The sequence below is a fragment of the Citrus sinensis genome, chromosome 5, assembly GCF_022201045.2.
Source record: "Citrus sinensis cultivar Valencia sweet orange chromosome 5, DVS_A1.0, whole genome shotgun sequence".
NCBI classification, from domain to species: domain Eukaryota; kingdom Viridiplantae; phylum Streptophyta; class Magnoliopsida; order Sapindales; family Rutaceae; genus Citrus; species Citrus sinensis.
Window position 1 is genome coordinate 13,454,263 of NC_068560.1, and position 18,344 is coordinate 13,472,606.

The 18,344-nt window shown below is 37.4% G+C and overlaps 1 protein-coding gene and 1 non-coding gene across 2 annotated transcripts; one reads left to right on the forward strand and one right to left on the reverse strand.

The window, feature by feature from the left end:
* The first annotated feature begins 1,884 nt into the window (after positions 1–1,884).
* LOC127902264 (uncharacterized) lies at positions 1,885–3,654 on the forward strand. The gene is made up of 2 exons (XM_052441107.1): positions 1,885–2,988; positions 3,262–3,654. Exons 1-2 carry the CDS (start codon positions 1,885–1,887, stop codon positions 3,652–3,654), a joined length of 1,497 nt encoding a protein of 498 aa, XP_052297067.1.
* Positions 1,915–2,021, reverse strand: LOC112495865 (small nucleolar RNA R71). Its single transcript, XR_003062245.2, has one exon. It is a non-coding gene; the product is annotated as a small nucleolar RNA R71 (small nucleolar RNA).
* Positions 3,655–18,344: the final 14,690 nt, after the last annotated feature.

An 18,344-nucleotide genomic window follows, 5' to 3' on the forward strand; every position in this document is an offset into this window, starting at 1 on the left:
GCTATTCGGAAACAAAGAAAAGAATCGTGCAGAATTATTTGTCTTTCATCGTGCTCAACTTATATTTTCTCTTCTCCCTTGGATTGTTTTGATGTATTCGGAGATTAATATATTTGTGTTTACTTTTCTCATCCAGATTATGAACTAAAATTACTTGTGGTTGAGTGATAAATAATCCAATGGGTTCTTGGCTGTTCTTTTATGTTGTTATGGTAATGTTGTGGCATTATACTCTAGTAGTTTTTATGAATACAACTGTTATTTCGGTTGACCACCCATTTAATAGTTTCAGTTAAGATAGAGCAGCAAAATGACATGTTTTAACGGACATTATTAGAGTATTATTTGTTCTTAAGTCGAGTTTCCTGGATTAGGTTACCTTGAATCCCATAAGGGCTATACTTGAAGTTAAGATTTGTGACACTCTAGACATAGGTGTTCACCTTGTAGGGTGGAGAGATTAAATGTTATAATGTCGTACCATAAATATATGAGTAACTGGTTATTGTTAGTAGATTTAAAGGTATGAGATTTCCAATATGCGATAGCTGCGGAAACAGATTTATTCTACCCATTGCTGCAGCACTTATTGTAACAACTGGTGCTAATTTGGTAAACAACAATCACCCCATTAGGAGAGTTTGATAATTCAACTACTATATTCTCAATTGAATCTTAAACACATTTAACTTAGTTTATTCCATTACATTATTGTTTTATCTCCATCTCTCACAATTATTAGTTGTGATAGAATTATTTGACAATTGTTTGTTTAGGTCTTTAGTTTATTTGCACTATCGTGTTTGCTTTAGCATTTTGAGTAACATCAATCCCTGTGGAGACGATCTTGAATACTCATCACTTTATTATTTGTTGTGTATACTTGCACATTGGCATTGATGATAATTGATTATAGAAATCAATCAATACGTTTTTGGTGCCGTTGCCGGGGATTGATTGTTTATTTTTTAAGTGTGAAGTAAATCTTGATAGTGCCAAATTTGATTTGATTCATTCTATTTATTAGCAGATTGGTACATGCATGCGCAAAGACAGATTTACCGCATTCTAATTCGATCCTGAGGTTGAAAGGACTATCAGGAGACTACGAAGAGAACAAAGGAATTCAGAAATTACTTTAAGCATGAATAATTTACAGGATGCGCAAAATTTGAATCCTCACGGGCCCCTACAACTAGTCAATATTCAAGAAGAGCAGAATGAACATGCCAACAGGAGACAGCCAGGCAACAACAATATTATTTATATGGCTAATGACAAAGACAAAGCTATAAGAGATTACGCTGTACTATTTATTAGCAGATTGGTACATGCATGCGCAAAGACAGATTTACCGCATTCTAATTCGATCCTGAGATTGAAAGGAATTCAGAAATTACTTTAAGCATGAATAATTTACAGGATGCGCAAAATTTGAATCCTCACGGGCCCCTACAACCAGTCAACATTCAAGAAGAGCAGAATGAACATGCCAACAGGAGACAGCCAGGCAACAACAATATTATTTACATGGCTAATGATAGAGACAAAGCTATAAGAGATTACGCTGTACTAACCCTGCAAGTTGTACACCATGGAATCATCATACCTGAGGTAGAAGCAGCAAATTTTGAGTTAAAACCAGTGATGTTTCAAATGTTACAAACAGTGGGACAATTCAATGGATTGCCTAATGAAGATCCTCATCTCCATATTAAATTGTTCTTGGAAGTAAGTGATGCTTTCAAGATTGCTGGAGCAATACAAGATACCTTAAGGCAGAGGCTCTTTCCTTATTCCTTAAGAGATCGAGCAAGAGTATGGTTAAATTCATTACCATCTGATTCCATCACTACATGGAATGAACTGGCTGATAAATTCCTAATGAAATATTTCCCACCAACAAAAAATGCAAAGTTGCGGAATGAGATTACTTCATTCCATCAACTGGAAGATGAAAGTTTGTACGAGGCGTGGGAAAGATTCAAGGAATTGCTCAGAAGGTGTCCTTATCATGGTATTCCTTGTTCCATTCAATTGGAAACTTTCTACAATGGGTTGAATCAGAGTACAAGGTTAATGGTGGATGCTTCAGCAAATGGAGCTCTATTATCCAAATCTTACATTGAAGCTTATGAAATTCTAGAAAGAATTGCCAAAAATAATTACCAGTGGGCTTCAACCAGGCAACCAGCAGCAAGAGGATCAGCATGGGTACATAACATTGATGCAATTACAACCTTATCAGCACAAGTAACCTCATTGACTAACATGGTAAAAGCCATGACAGTTGCTCCAGCAACAGTAAAGCAAGTTACTGAACTTTCTTGTATCTATTGTGGTGAAGAACATGATTTTGATAATTGTCCTGGAAATCCAGCTTCAGTAAACTATGTGGGCAACTTCAATCGACAACCTCAGAACAACCTATATTTAAATACTTACAACCTAGGCTGGAAACAACACCCAAATTTCTCATGGAGCAGTCAGAATCGAAATGCTCCAGCATTGAATGGACTGAGTAGAAACACACAACCGCCTGGTTTTCATCAACAAAGTCAAGGGCAAAAGCATATTAGTCAGGATCCAATCACTTCATTGGAAGCACTGATCAAGGAGTATATTGCAAAGAATGAAGCAATTGTGCATAGTCAAGCTGTGTCCTTGAGAAACCTTGAGAACCAAATGGGACAACTAGCTACAGTAATGAGCAGTAGAACTCAAGGAAACCTACCTAGCAACACAGAAGACCCTAGGAGAGAGAGCAAAGAACACTGCAAAGTAATTAGTTTGACATCCGGAAAGAATGTTGATATCCCAGTTGAGGTGACCAAAAATGGGATGGAATACAATTCAGCACAAAAACCAACTCAAAAGAGAAGCCTACTACAGCAAACTCCTCTTCAAGACACTGGTTACATGGGCCAAGCTACAGCAACTGAAGAGGAAATTCAACCAGAACATGCTGAAAAAGAAGTCACAATACCAGTAATTACAACTTGCACTAAATCAAACAAACAAAGTTTGATATCTCCTGAAGCAACCCAGCAGTTTAGACATCCACCACCTTTCCCACAAAGGTTCCAGAAGCAAAAACAAGACAAGCAGTTTAGCAAATTCCTGAAAGTGCTGAAGCAACTGCACATAAATATACCTTTTGTGGAAGCTTTGGAGCAAATGCCAAATTATGTGAAATTTCTAAAAGACATCTTGGCACGAAAAAAAAGGCTGGGAGAGTTTGAAACTGTTGCTTTAACACAGGAAAGCAGTCATATGCTCCAGAATAAAATTCTCACAAAATTGAAAGCTCCAGGGAGTTTCACAATACCATATTCTATAGGGACTAGGTATGCTGGCAGAGCACTTTGTGACTTGGGAGCTAGTATTAATTTGATGCCATTATCTGTATTTAAGCAGCTGGGAGTAGGGGAGTACAGACCAACAACAGTCACTCTGCAATTAGCTGACAGATCTCATGCATACCCTGAAGGAAAGATAAAGGATGTATTGGTGAAGGTTGACAAATTCATCTTTCTAGTGGATTTCATTGTGCTGGACTTTGAAGCTGACAAAGAGGTACCCATTATACTTGAAAGACCTTTTCTAGTAACTGGAAAAACTCTGATAGATGTGCGAAAGGAGAGCTCACCATGAGAGTGAATGATCAACAAGTCACATTTAATGTACTAGAGGCTATGGGGAACCCTGATGAAGTAGAAAATTACAATTTCCTAAGTGTAATGGATCTTGTTGTAGCAGACAGAATGAACAGATGCTGCAATAATGTATTTGACAAAGTCACCACCTTTGAGGATGTTGAAGAGGAAGATGTTGTAGCAATCTAAATAGATTAGATGGACAAATAACAATCTGATAGACACAATAGGTTTATTGAACACCTGAATCTTTCAGACAGGGAAGTAAAAACAAGTTTACCATCTATTGAATTACCTCATAGTTTTGAATTAAAATTGTTACCTTCACATTTAAAGTATGCTTATCTTGGTCAAAACAACACACTCCCTGTAATCATTTCTTCTACTTTTAATGCAGGTCAAGAACAGAGTTTAGTAGATTTGCTGGGAAAATACAGAAGAGCAATTGGATGGACCATGGCAGGTATAAAGGGGATAAGCCCATCCATATGTATGCATAAAATCCTGTTAGAGAATTATTCCAGCAATTCGGTGGAGCACCAGAGAAGGCTGAATCCTATTATGAGAGAAGTGGTGAAGAAGGAAATCATCAAATGGTTAGATGCTGGAGTCATATACCCAATATCAGCCAGTTCATGGGTAAGCCCAGTTTAATGTGTTCCAAAGAAAGGAGGGATAACAGTAATGGCGAATGAGAATAATGAACTTATTCCTACAAGGACAGTGATTGGATGGAGAGTGTGTATGGATTACAGGAAGCTCAACAAAGCCACAAGGAAAGACTATTTCCCACTTCCATTCATAGATCAGATGTTGGACAGACTTGCTGGAAAACAATACTACTGCTTCTTATATGGGTATTCAGACTACAACCAGATTGCTATAGCTCCAGAGGATCAAAAGAAGACTATATTTACTTGTCCTTATGGGACATTTGCCTTCAGAAGAATGCCATTTGGGCTATGCAATGCTCCAGCGAGTTTTCAAAGATGCATGATGTCTATATTTTCTAATATGGTAGAGCAGACCTTAGAAGTTTTCATGGATGACTTCTCAGTTTTTGGGGAAACATACAATGATTGTTTACACAACTTGGAAGAAGTTCTTAAAAGATGTGAGATGACCAACTTAGTACTCAATTTAGAAAAGTGTCATTTCATGGTGCAAGAAGGAGTAGTGCTGGGTCACAAGATATCCAAGGATGGTATTGAAGTAGACAAAGCCAAGATAGAGGTAATAGATAAACTGCCACCTCTAACTTCAGTAAAGGGTATTAGGAGTTTTTTGGGTCATGATGGATTCTATAGAAGATTCATTAAGAATTTTTCCAAAGTAGCTAAGCCTTTGTATTCATTGCTGGAGCATGACAAACCATTTCACTTTGACAAAGAGTGTCTTCAAGCATTTGGAGAATTGAAGAAAGCTCTGATCACTGCTGCAGTAGTTATATCTTCATATTGGACTTTACCATTTGAATTGATGTGTGATGCTAGTGATCATTCTGTGGGAGCAGTATTAGGGCAAAGAAAGGATAAGGTTTTTCATTCCATATACTATGCAAGCAAAACATTCATTCCAACTCAGATCAATTACACCACTACAGAGAAAGAGTTGCTAGCAGTAGTTTTTGTTTTTGAAAAATTCAGAGCTTACTTGGTGGGTACTAAAGTAACTGTTTACACAGACCAATCAGCCATCAAATATTTAATTTCAAAGAAGGATGCCAAACCAAGATTAATCCGATGGATCTTATTGCTTCAAGAATTTAATTTGGAAATTAAAGATAGAAAGGGGACTAAGAATCAAGTGGCTGACCACTTGTCACAGCTGGAAGAAGACACTAGTACATTGACAAGGAAGGGCATCACCGAAACGTTTCTTGATGAACAGTTGTTGGTAGTACAGCAAGCACAAATGTTGTAGCAGTTAGAATCTCCATGGTATGTAGACTTTGCTAACTACTTAGTAACTGGGTTGCTACCACCTGAACTGAAGTTTCAAGAGAAAAAGAAATTTCTTCATGATGTTAGAAGTTATCAGTGGGATGACCCACATTTATATAAGCTATGCTTAGATCAAGTAATAAGAAGATGTGTTGCAGCAGAAGAAATACCTCATATACTGGAGTCATGTCATGCTACAACATATGGAGGACATTTTGGTGGTCACAGAACAGCTGCCAAAGTTATGCAATCAGGTTATTATTAGCCCACTATTTTTAAAGATGCTTATGAATTTGTTAAATGTTGTGACAGGTGTCAAAGGATAGGGAACATAACTAGCAGACATGAGATGCCATTGACTAACATACTGGAAGTGGAAATTTTTTATGTTTGGGGAATAGATTTCATGGGACCTTTTTCCCCATCCTTTGGGAACTTATATATCCTTGTTGCTGTGGATTATGTCTCCAAGTGGGTAGAAGCTGCAGCATTACCTACCAATGGTGCTAAAACAGTGGTGACTTTTCTTCAAAAAAATGTTTTTTTCCAGGTTTGGCACTCCTAGAGCAATTATTAGTGATGAGGGCACACATTTTTGGAACAAAATCTTTGCTGCAGCAATGATGAAATATGGAGTCAGACACAAGATAGCAACAACATATCACCCACAATCCAATGGTTAGGTTGAAGTGTCCAATAGAGAAATTAAAAAGATCTTGGAAAAAGTGGTGAATCCAACAAGGAAGGATTGGTCTTTACACTTGCATGACTCTCTCTGGGCCTACAGAACAGCATACAAAACTCCACTTGACATGTCTCCTTACCGAATTATTTATGGCAAAGCTTGTCATTTGCCACTAGAGTTAGAGCATAAAGCACATTGGGCATTGAAGAAATTAAACTGAGATATGCATGCTGCTGCAGAGCAAAGGAAACTTCAACTTTGTGAGCTTGATGAATTACAGCTATTTTCATATGAAAATGAAATAATCTATAAAGAGAGAACAAAACATTGGCACGACAAGCATATTCAACATAGGAAATTCACCCCTGGTCAATTAGTGTTGCTCCACAATACAAGACTAAGATTATTTCCGGGAAAGCTCAAGTCACGATGGTCTGGCCCGTTGAAGTTGTTAAAATCTTACCCTCATGGAGCTGTTGATCTTCTAGATGAACAAACAGGCCATGAGTTCAAGGTTAATGGACACAGGGTTAAGCATTACATACATCTAGCAGCAGAATGTTCAAAGGAGGTGTTACTCCTTAAAGAACCCAGCTATTGAATAAAGAAAGAAAGTCAGGCTGAAGGACCTTAAATCAAGCGCTTCATGAGAGGCAGCCCATTGAGGAGATAGCCACTTCAAACTAATTTTGATATCCTTTGGTTTTGTAGACAGCTCTTCTTCTTTTACATTTTATTTAATCCTGCTTTTCCATATTAACCATTTATTTTTATCCTTTTCCATTATTGCATACTTTATTTTCGCTTTAATTTGATATATCTATTTCTTTTAATAACTTTAGACTTAATTTTAGTAAGTGTGACAATTGAATTCCATATTGACACGTGGGAGTGTATGGTGGCAGAATTTAGAGGTGAACCACGTGTCATAAGCTTTCGTGGGAAGTATGTATCCGTTGTTAGAATAAGCGAATGGATGCTACAACAGCTAATTTTACTGTTACAGTAAATTAAAAGCTGGAGCCTTTCACTTACCATTGGAGATAAAATTGTGACAGATGGACGCATGGATATGGATAGAAATTGTGGAAAAAGTCTCCGAAATTAAAGTTTTACATTCACTGGGCGATGATTTTGGGATATGCACATTTAATTCAAAATATTTTATTCCCTAAATTATTTCAAGTTACCGTATTTATCTCCAATTACAAGTCCACTATAAAAAGGAGTCACTATGCTTAGTACTCTACGCCACTATTCCCCATCTCCTTCACAAATCCAACTCTCCTAATTCTTAACCTCTTCTTCTCTTTTTACTCTCATGAACAGTAGCCTCAATTTGTTACTGCTACAACAATGCCGAGATACAAGAAAACAGCAAGCCGCCTCAAAGATCCATCATGCTTCCAGAGTTACCACGCTGAAGAAAAATATAAAGAATTCATAGAGCCGCGTTGGATTCTGGAAGAAAAAGGGTTTCAATTTCCAGACCAACTCACGGGAATTGTGCAAATAATTCATAATGCTATAGCAAAGCAAGGATGGCTAGAGTTTTGCAATCACCCTCGAGATCTTGTGCTGCCTGTAGTCAAAGAATTTTAAGCCAATTTGGTAAGCCCTGATCAATACAACATTTGGGTAAGAAATACACATGTCCTATTAGACTCCCCAGTTATCAATGCTTTCTATAACTTACTTGCTGAAATTACTTGTGAGTATGCTAAGTTGCTTGATAAGTTAACCCCGAAAACGTGGAACACGATTTTTACAACTCTTACAATCGAAGGGGCATCATAGGCTAACGAGGAAGGGCGTGTAGTTAATAGGATAGATTTGAAACCTATTACTAAGGTGTGGGTGAAATTTCTAAAATCTAGGCTTATGCCCACCACTCACACTACTACAGTTTCGCAAGAAAGGTTAGTATTGTTATATGTCATAGTTCGAGGGCTTCCTGTTGTGCAAATTTTAATGTACTCGCAAGCGCACGAATCTATTGTAGTATAGACTAATGGTGACGAGTGTCGATCCCACGAGGAGGTGGATTTTAATTATGTGTATAGAATTAATTTTGTAAATGGGTTGTTGGATTTATGGTGGAAATGATTTGGAATATGCTAAGACTTAAATTAAAATGGCGAGAATAAATTTTAAAATTGGAATTGCAATGGAGAGAATAAATTGAAGAGAAAATCTATTAAATTGATGTACTTGGGTATCTGGATCCGTATCAACATGCATCATGGGCTAAATAATTCGTATTAATGCCAATTAAATCATGAGGGGGGAATCCACACCTCATGAACCACGCTCTAATCAATATGGTGCTAAGGGCTTATCGTGCCAAATAATAATAACCTTGTACCAGAGGGCCGGTGAAACCAAGGCGGTACTAGACAAGATTAGTATTATTTGTCGACGAAAAGTCAAAACATCCACAAAAACTAGAGGGGAAGAGAAAATAAATTTACCAAATAAAGCCCATGACACATGTTGAGACTTCACCTTCAACCCAAGCTTGAAAGAAAATTAGCCACTCATAATTGAACTAGGGGCAAAATGGGAATTTATTAAAATACGAAGAAAATACAAGATGGAGAAGGAATTACAGAAAATGGATCCCAAAAATGGATTCAGAGATATCAAATTAGGGGGGAGAGGCCCCCTTTTTATAGATACATGGAGTAAATCATAGCCATCGGATTAAAAACAGTTTGGACGCTCAGGATTGCGCCACGTCATCAGTCAACAGTCCACGGTTTGACCACGCGGATGAACAGTAACACGGTTTGACCTGACTTTGAACAGTAACGCGGTTTGACCCGGATGAACAGTAACGCGGTTTGGTTGAAAATAATCCTGTGTGATGCATGCACCGTACACGAGATTTTTCGTCCACTGATATGCTGCCACGTCACCATCAACAGTACATAAGAATTTTAGTCCAACAGGATCGTGACACCTCATCAGTCAATGCCACATCATCGGTCAATGCCACGTCATCATCCGTCTATGTGAACAGTGTCGTGAACAGTAACGTAGACAGTACCATACACGTGAATAGTACCGTACATGTGAATAGTGCCATTTTTCCTTTTATGCTCCTCCTAAGGTTTTTGACCGTCCTGAGTTCAAAAGTGATGTCCGTTTTGCCGTCTGATTTCTCCTTTATTGTGAAATGACTATAATGCCCCTAAAATACATAAAATACTTAATTAAAATAAAACACATGTAATTAAATCACAAGAAGGTTAAATAAATAAAAGTAAGGGTTGTTAGTAAGACTTGAAATATAAAATGACGGTTTTCTCCTTTATAAATATGCATTTTCTAACACTCAACACACCCCCCAACCAGCTTATTGCTAGTCCCTAGCAAATAAAGCGAAAACAAAATTCAAATTCAAAATGATTTTTTTTTTTTAGAAACACTCGTGTTTATTCAATCAGATTAATGATAGCAATCAAATAAAAGTATAAGCATTATCTCCAGTCTAAAGCAACATCACACCCACATCAACCATCCACATGAATTAGCCCAGTAGACTTTGTTATAGCTACTTTCAAGAATGACATGTCAACCCCAAAATCTCACTGGAAGTAGTGACATTCTCACAAATAAATTAAACCCAATAAAAATAGTCACTCCAATGAATGGTAATTGAGAGAGAAAATAATAAAGAAGTGATATCACATGCTCTCACCAAGATGAAATAAATATGCCCTCAGCTTAGAAATAATACGATCTCAAGTCAAATAAAATGTTAGTCAACCCACTTTATTTATCTTTTTTTTTTAATTATGCATCACTACATCTTTTTAGCCCATATAACTAGCTTCTACTTCGGACTATAGTTCCCTAAAATCAAGAAGGACTTTTATTAGGACGTAACGTAGGCTAGGGACATGGTTAACAAAGAAGGGAAATAAGGAAAACAAAGTGTATGTTTGAGAAAAATGCAGAGAATTTTTTTTTTTTTTTGGAAGTTGCAAGGTGGATTTCACCTATTATTGTTATTTTTATTCTTTTGAAACAACAACTTTTGTTTTTTTTTTCTCTTTTTTTTTTTGCTTTTATTTGGCACAACTTCACTGAACAAAATAATTATTTACATTTTTCTCAAACATAAATAGGTGATGGACCTTATAAGACATCGGGTAATACTCCAAATCGGAGTGGGTCAAGATGATAAGTTGACAAAGAAAAGGTTTTCATTTATTTATTTATTTATTTTTTAAAGGTTCAAAAGGGTTAACTATGGATATATCACAAAAGGGATGGCTAGAAAGGCTCAAACGGATCAAAGATGGCCTTTCCATCGTCTTTTAGGGCTCTAAATAATCATCCATATCTACTAGTTAGATGGGACTCCCAATGTAGCAACACACATTTTTTTTCTTTTTCTTTTTTTTTATTTTACCATTTTTTTTAAGGGTTAACTCAAAAGAAATCTAGAGATCGTGTATAAAATAATAAACTGCTAAGCTGTATAGAGAATGGGCAAAATGGTTACTCTCCAAGAAAAATGATATGCTCAAAAACTCACTTGGTATTTATTATGACATGTTCATTCCTTCAAGCAACTCATATTTGTCTCCAACATCAACATGTAGAGTAGCAAACATAATGTAACATCACTTAAGACCAAAGATAATAGAAATACTAAAATTTGAAATTAATCATGTCATCCAATGTTAAAATAAATCAAACATTTTTTTTTTCAAACAACATTCTACCCCCCAATCTATTCTAAGCATGAAAGGAAAATATGCATGCAGAAATGTGAAAATGATGGATACAAACTAATTAGAAAAGTTACACGTAAAATGATAGAAAACGAAAATGATTTTTTTTTTAAAGAAGATGCATTTCTAGAGGAACTACACTCCATATTCAGCCATCTTCGACTCAAAAGTTAGAAAATGTATATTTATAGAGGAGAAATTAAAAAGAAGAAAAATAAACATAAACACATAATAAAGAAAAAGAAAATGTCTGAATTTTTTTTTAAGTTTTTTTTTAAACGATGAAGATGCGTTTCTAGAGTCACTACACTCCATATTCAGCCATCTTCAACACAAAAAGTTAGCAACAGTTAGTTTTTACAACAAAAAATTAGTAAAAACTTAACCAAAATTCCATAATTGTCGACTATTCCCTCCCCCCAACCAGAACGAAACATTGTCATCAATGTTTGAAATGAAAGAAGTAGAGTTTAGAAGACATCACCTAGGTGGTGCAACACAGAAGAAAATATTTACAGGCGGAGAGTTAAATCTAATTTGTACTTCTTACTGCGGCTACTGTTACCATCATTATTTGGACGCTCCAACACAAAGGTCCAGGGGTCTGGCTCCGGTCGATAAGCTTGTAACATATCAAGTAGCTCATTAGCAGTGTGAGCACAAATAAAGAGTTTTTTCGCATTAGAGGGAATGAAATAGTTTTTTATTGCATGGTTAAGAAATGCGATAAAGCCATCATAAAAGTTATTGACATTTAACAAACCGATGGGTTTCTGGTGGATGTGCAGATGGGCCCAAGATGCTAGCGTGATAAGTGCCTCTAGTGTTGCAAGATCTCCTGGAAGGAAAATAAAAGCATCAGCATGATTAAGCATTTCAGTTATTCTTTCTTGCATACCTGAGACGACTAACTCTTCTCCAGTTGATGAGTCAGACGAACTGCCCAAAGGTTTTAGGGCTCTTGGGATGATGCCTAACACTTGACTTCCTCTGATAAAAGCTGCTTCTGAGACCATTTTGGATAACCCTCGGTTACCTCCTCCATACACCAAGTGTAATTTTCTCGCTGCTATGCTTCGACCAAGATCTATGGCTGCCTCAACGAACTCTTTATGTTTGCCATAGGTAAAACCGGAAAGCACACAAATGTTCTTGAATTGTCTATTGAGAGTAGCTGCCATTGCGATACTTCTAAAAAACAATTTGTGAGTGCTTGACAAAAGATATCACATTTAAGAGTCTTGGTGATAGTGGGTCATGGTTGTGTATGAGGTAATATGTCAGTGTCAAATAACGCATAAAGCACGTGGCTCGCGAGTCAAAAAGGAAACAGTAAAAAGGAAAAAGTAAACAGTAATAAGAAAAAAAAAGCAAACAGTAATAAAATTATTAAAGACAATAATGCAAACAATAAGACAATAGTGAAATAAAATAACAATAAAGTAAAAGGATATTTACAGGTAGTTGCGACTGTGGCTCACATCTTCCTCTGGTTTTACGTCCAGAAACGGCTTGAACGCCCTCTATGGGTCGAGGATAGGCTTCCTATCCAGTTTTCTTATAAACTGGCAAACAGGGTCATTTATAGTCAGATTCCCGAGACTATATCGTGCATGCTCTTTCTGGAATAATGGCCATAACTGGAGAATCGCTCCTTGCACATATCCACTGGGATGCGTTTCAAGAGACAAAAGGATATCATCCAATGACTCCTTATTCAAGCCATCCCTAATGAATTGAATCTTATCTTCCCTGTTATCAGACATCATTCCTAAAGAACATTGGTTTTTATTGCAACTCATTCTGGCACACTTATGACAAGCAACAGAAATTCTTCGAGCTCGTCGTTTTCTTGCATAATTTCCTTTACCACAACCAGGCATGTATGCAATAAATTTTGGAGGTAACTCACCTGCCGATCGTACTTTAGCCTCGATTAACCAACGGATGTCAGCAGGTATGTTATTCCTCATGAGTAATCGCATGCGTTCGGACCGAGCTTTATAGATCGTAAGGAGGGCATTCTGAGGAAGTGAAGGGAATCGCTTGTGAAGCTTTGCTAGAATCTCATTTCTGTCCATACTTTCGCCTCAGAATATTAGTTATTATGGGAAACTGAAGTAACCGACTTGATTGTCACGGAGTACCATTATCCACCACTTCACCGGGGTAACAAACTAAAGCACACAAATAGAAAAATAAATTAAAACACACAAAGAAAATTAAAATCGTCCTCTTATTGAATTTACCTCAAGCTCCAACTGGATGTCGTAAACACTTCTCTCAATGTCTCTGAGTTGGCGTTCTAAACCCTCAACATAGGCTACTAACTCTGGTGGTTGTAGAGCCCAAATGCATTGTGTTTTACAAAATTGAATCTGCCTTTTGAGATGAGTTTTGACACGTTGAAGTGGTTTAAGAATGTTCAGGAGGAACGGTCTAAGTATGAGACTCATGATTAAAAATGATAAGAGAAAACTTAATGGTAAAATAAACACACTTATGCAAAAACAATTTCAATTAGCAAAAGAATAATATAAAGAAAGAAAACAAAATCAAATCAACAAAAAGAAAGAAAAAAATCAATTCAAATCTGGTGGGTCACTCAAATTTATTTCGGTGTCTTCTCCACGTGGTTGGTATTCTAGATATGGCTTTAATCTTTGACCATTAACTTTAAACGTGACACCGTTCTTTGGGTCCTTAATTTCAATTGCCCCATGTGGAAAAATAGTATGAACAATAAAGGGACCAGACCAACGAGAGCGTAACTTACCTGAGAATAGGTGCAGGCAAGAATTGAATAAAAGCACTTTCTGACCTGGAGTGAACGATTTTCTCATAACGTGCTTGTCATGGAAGACTTTCATTCGTTGCTTGTAAATCTTGGCATTTTCGTATGCATCATTGCGAATTTCTTCAAGTTCTGCCAGTTGTAATCTTCTTTTTGAGCTAGCTTGCTGCATGTCAAAGTTGAATTTCTTGATGGCCCAATACGCACGATGCTCAAGTTCCACAGGTAGGTGGCAAGCTTTTCCATACACTAGCCTGTAGGGTGACATCCCAATCGGGGTCTTGAAAGCCGTTCTATATGCCCATAAGGCATCATCAAGTCTTAATGACCAATCTTTTCTGTCCGGCCTCACCGTCTTTTCTAATATGTGCTTTATTTCTCGATTGGAGATCTCAACTTGGCCACTGGTTTGCGGATGATACGGAGTCGCCACTTTGTGTGTGATTGAATACTTTGTCAAAAGAGCTTTGAATGCTTTGTTACAAAAGTGGGCACCACCATCACTGATTATTGCTCGAGGGAATCCAAAGCGCGAGACAATGTTGCTTTTCAAAAATCCTATCACCACCTTGTGATCATTGGTTCTACATGGAATTGCTTCTACCCATTTTGATACGTAGTTAACAGCAACCAATATGTATTGATGGCCAAAAGAAGGGGGAAAGGGTCCCATGAAGTCGATACCCCATTCGTTGACACCTATCACATGAAGAACAGAAAGTGTAAGCGTCTCGAAATATAGTTGGCCAATAGAAACCACATTGTAAAACTTTAGTCGCTGTTTTCTTAGCACTGAAATGGCCTCCACAAGCTTGTTCATGGCAGAATGAAAGGATATTCTGAATTTCACTTTCTGGGACACATCGTCTAACAATTTGATCCGCACAATACTTGAACAAATACGGGTCATCCCAAAAGAAATTCTTTATCTCTGCAAAGAATTTTGCCTTGTCTTGCTTGGTCCAATGCTCAGGAAGTTTACCTGTAACAAGATAATTAACTATATCAGCATACCAAGGTAATACTTCCACACTCATTAATTGTTCATCTGGAAATGACTCATTCAATATTAATGGCTCTGTAATTGTGTTAAGATGGAGACGAGAGAGGTGGTCCGCCACAACATTTTCTGTCCCTTTTTTATCTTTGAATTCCAAGTCAAATTCCTGCAAAAGTAACACCCAACGAATTAGTCTAGCTTTTGCATCTTTCTTTGTGAGAAGATATTTAAGAGCAGCATGATCTGTGAACACGATTATTTTACAACCAATGAGATAAGATCTAAATTTCTCTAATGCAAACACTACTGCTAGCATTTCTTTTTCAGTAGTTGAATAGTTCAACTGTGCATCATTCAATGTCATACTAGCATAGTAAATAACGTGGGGAATTCGATCAACTCTTTGTCCTAATACTGCTCCTACTGCATAATCAGATGCATCACACATGAGTTCAAATGGTAAACTCCAGTTCGGGGACTGAATGATGGGTGATGATGTCAACAAATGCTTTAATTTTTCAAACGCAACAAGACATGAATCATCAAAGACAAAAGGTACATCCTTAGCAAGTAAATTGCATAAGGGTCTAGAAGCTTTGCTAAAATCTTTAATGAAACGTCTATAGAACCCAGCATGCCCAAGGAAAGATCTTACTTCTTTGATTGTTTTGGGTGGAGGAAGATTAGAAATGAGATCCACCTTGGCTTTGTCAACCTCAATACCTTTGCTCGAAATGATGTGACCGAGAACAATACCTTGTTTTACCATAAAATGGCATTTCTCCCAATTTAAGACCAAGTTCTTCTCGATATATCTCTGCAGAACTAGTGTTAGATGATGTAAACATTGATCAAACGAGTCACCAAAGACAGAAAAATCATCCATAAAGACTTCAAGGAATCATTCAACCATATCAGAAAAAATGCTCAACATGCATCGTTGAAATGTAGCAGGTGCATTACATAATCCAAATGGCATTCTCCTATATGCAAATGTGCCAAAAGGGCAAGTGAAAGTAGTTTTCTCCTGATCTTTTGGTGCTATGGGAATCTGATTATATCCTGAGTAGCCATCTAGAAAGCAATAAAATTCATGGCCTGCTAATCTATCAAGCATTTGATCAATAAATGGTAAAGGAAAATGGTCTTTACGTGTGACAGAATTCAACTTTCTATAATTAATGCAAACACGTCATCCTGTAGTTACTCTAGTGGGTATCAATTCATTATCAGCATTCGTAACTACTATGATTCATGACTTTTTGGGGACAACTTGTACAGGACTGACCCATGAACTATCAGAAATTGGGTAAATGATACCTGCATCTAATAGCTTAAGCACTTCGGTTCTAACAACTTTTTTCATATTAGGATTTAACCGACGTTGCATCTCCCTAGTAGTTTTAGCATTTTCATCAAGGTGAATGTAATGCATGCAGTCTACTGGGTTTATACCTTTAATGTCTGCTATGGTCCATCCTAATGCTCCTTTGTGATCTTTTAAAACATCCAACAACTTACTTTTTTGTTCGTCATTTAGGGATGATGAGATGATTACCGGTAGAGTGCTTTCTTCTCCCAAAAATGCATATTCCAGAGTGTTGGGTAATGGTTTAAGCTCGAGTTTCGGTGGTGATTCTGATGATGGGATGAGTTTCTTCTCTGATGGTGCTAGTTGTTCAACTCTTGATTTCCATTTATTAGTGTCCAAGGACGGTGCGGAGTCAAGCAAGGCGTTGACCTCATCGACCGATCTATCAATATCAAAATTCAAACCAAAGTGAGTTAAACATGTTTGTAAAGGATCATCACTAAGGTTTGAAACAAAAGTATCATCAACTAATGCTTCAATTAAATCCACATCAACAATTCCACCATCTGCACTGTGAGGTTGTTTGGCAATGTTGAAGATGTTCAGCTCCATAGTCATGTTGCCGAAGGACAACTGCATATTTCCAGTCCTGCATTGAATGTGAGCATCCGCAGTTGCCAAGAAAGGTCGGCCTAGAATAATGGGGATGTGCTTCCTTGAATCCTGTATTGGTTGAGTGTCAATTACAATAAAATCAACAGGAAAATAAAACTTGTCTACCTGGATAAGCACGTCCTCCACAATACCACGAGGTATTTTCGTGAACCGATCTGCAAGCTGTAACACCACTGGAGTTGGGTGTAATTCTCCAAGTCCAAGTTTCACAAATACTGAATAAGGCAACAAATTTACACTAGCTCCTAAATCCAACAAAGCATTCTCAATTGTGTGGTTCCCTATACTACATGAGATAGTGAGGGAGCCTGGGTCTTTGCATTTTAAAGGAATTTTATGTTGGAGTATAGAACTAACGTTTTCTGTTAAAAATGCCTTCTTTTGAACATGCATATTTCTCTTTTTAGTACAAAGGTCTTTAAGAAACTTGGCATAAGATGGAACTTGTTTTATAGCATCAAGTAAAGGGATATTAACACTTACCTGTTTGAAGATTTCAAGAATCTCACCTGTGGATTTTCCCTTCTTTCCTTTCGCTAACCTCTGAGGAAATGGAGCTTTAGGAACATATTCTCGTGGGTTGGTTTCTTCTTTTTCCTCCGGTGGTGAGTCCTCAACATTCACAGGTACGATTTGATTTTCTTTTGTCACCGGCATCTCCACTTTGTTGTCGACTTCTTTTCCTTTTCGCAAGGTCATTACTGCTTTGACCTCTCCATGCTGCTGTGGTGAACTGGTACTTGCTTCATGCACTCCTTTAGGATTAGGTACTGGTTGACTTGGAAACTTGCCTTTCTCAACAGTCATTGCCAAGGTCTGAACTGAAGAAGCAAGTTGTCCCACCATCTTCTCGACTGATTGAGCTTGTGAGTTGAAACCTGCTCTCAACTCATTTCGTAGTCCATCAATGGTGCGGTTTTGTTGCTCAATCGTGGAGTGAGTAAGATTCTTGAGATTCTGGAATGAATCCTCCCATGGTTTGGGTTGAGAGAAATTCTGATTCTGATTGTATGGTCTAAATGGTGGCTGAGAGGCTTGAGGAACTTGAGGAATTTGTTGCATTGGTGGAGCTGGAGCTGCTGGTCCATTCTGTTGGAATCCTTGAGACCATGAAAAATTGGGGTGGTCTCTCCATCCAGGATTATATGTGTTGGAGTATGGGTTGTAATTTGATGGCTTTCTCATTACACCTATGGCATTGGCTTGATCTGAGTATGAGTCATGGTCATGTGGTTCTGTTGATTTAGCAGTCGATAACGATGCTATTTGTCGAGCAAGACCTTCAACCATCTCCTTGACTTCTTTGATTCCCGAAGTTGACTCACCAATTTGAACCTCATTTACTCCTTTAATTCTTCTAGTATTCCTGAGTGATCGACTCCGTTGTTGGGAATTATCCGCTTGTCGCTGGAAGAATTCCCAAATTTCTGATGCACTTTTTGACATTAGCTCTCCTCCACTTGTTGCCATTAGCCATTCTTGCACATTTGGTAGTAATCCCTCCAAAAAGTATTAGCATTGGTGCCATTTCTCG

Excerpts from the sequence above, each read along its gene's own strand:
- LOC127902264 (XM_052441107.1), top strand. The coding sequence starts at position 1,885 with ATGAAATATTTCCCACCAACAAAAAATGCAAAGTTGCGGAATGAGATT. Across the intron at positions 2,989-3,261 it reads AAAAAGAAGTCACAATACCA|GAAAGCAGTCATATGCTCCA; the intron begins GTAATTACAACT and ends GCTTTAACACAG.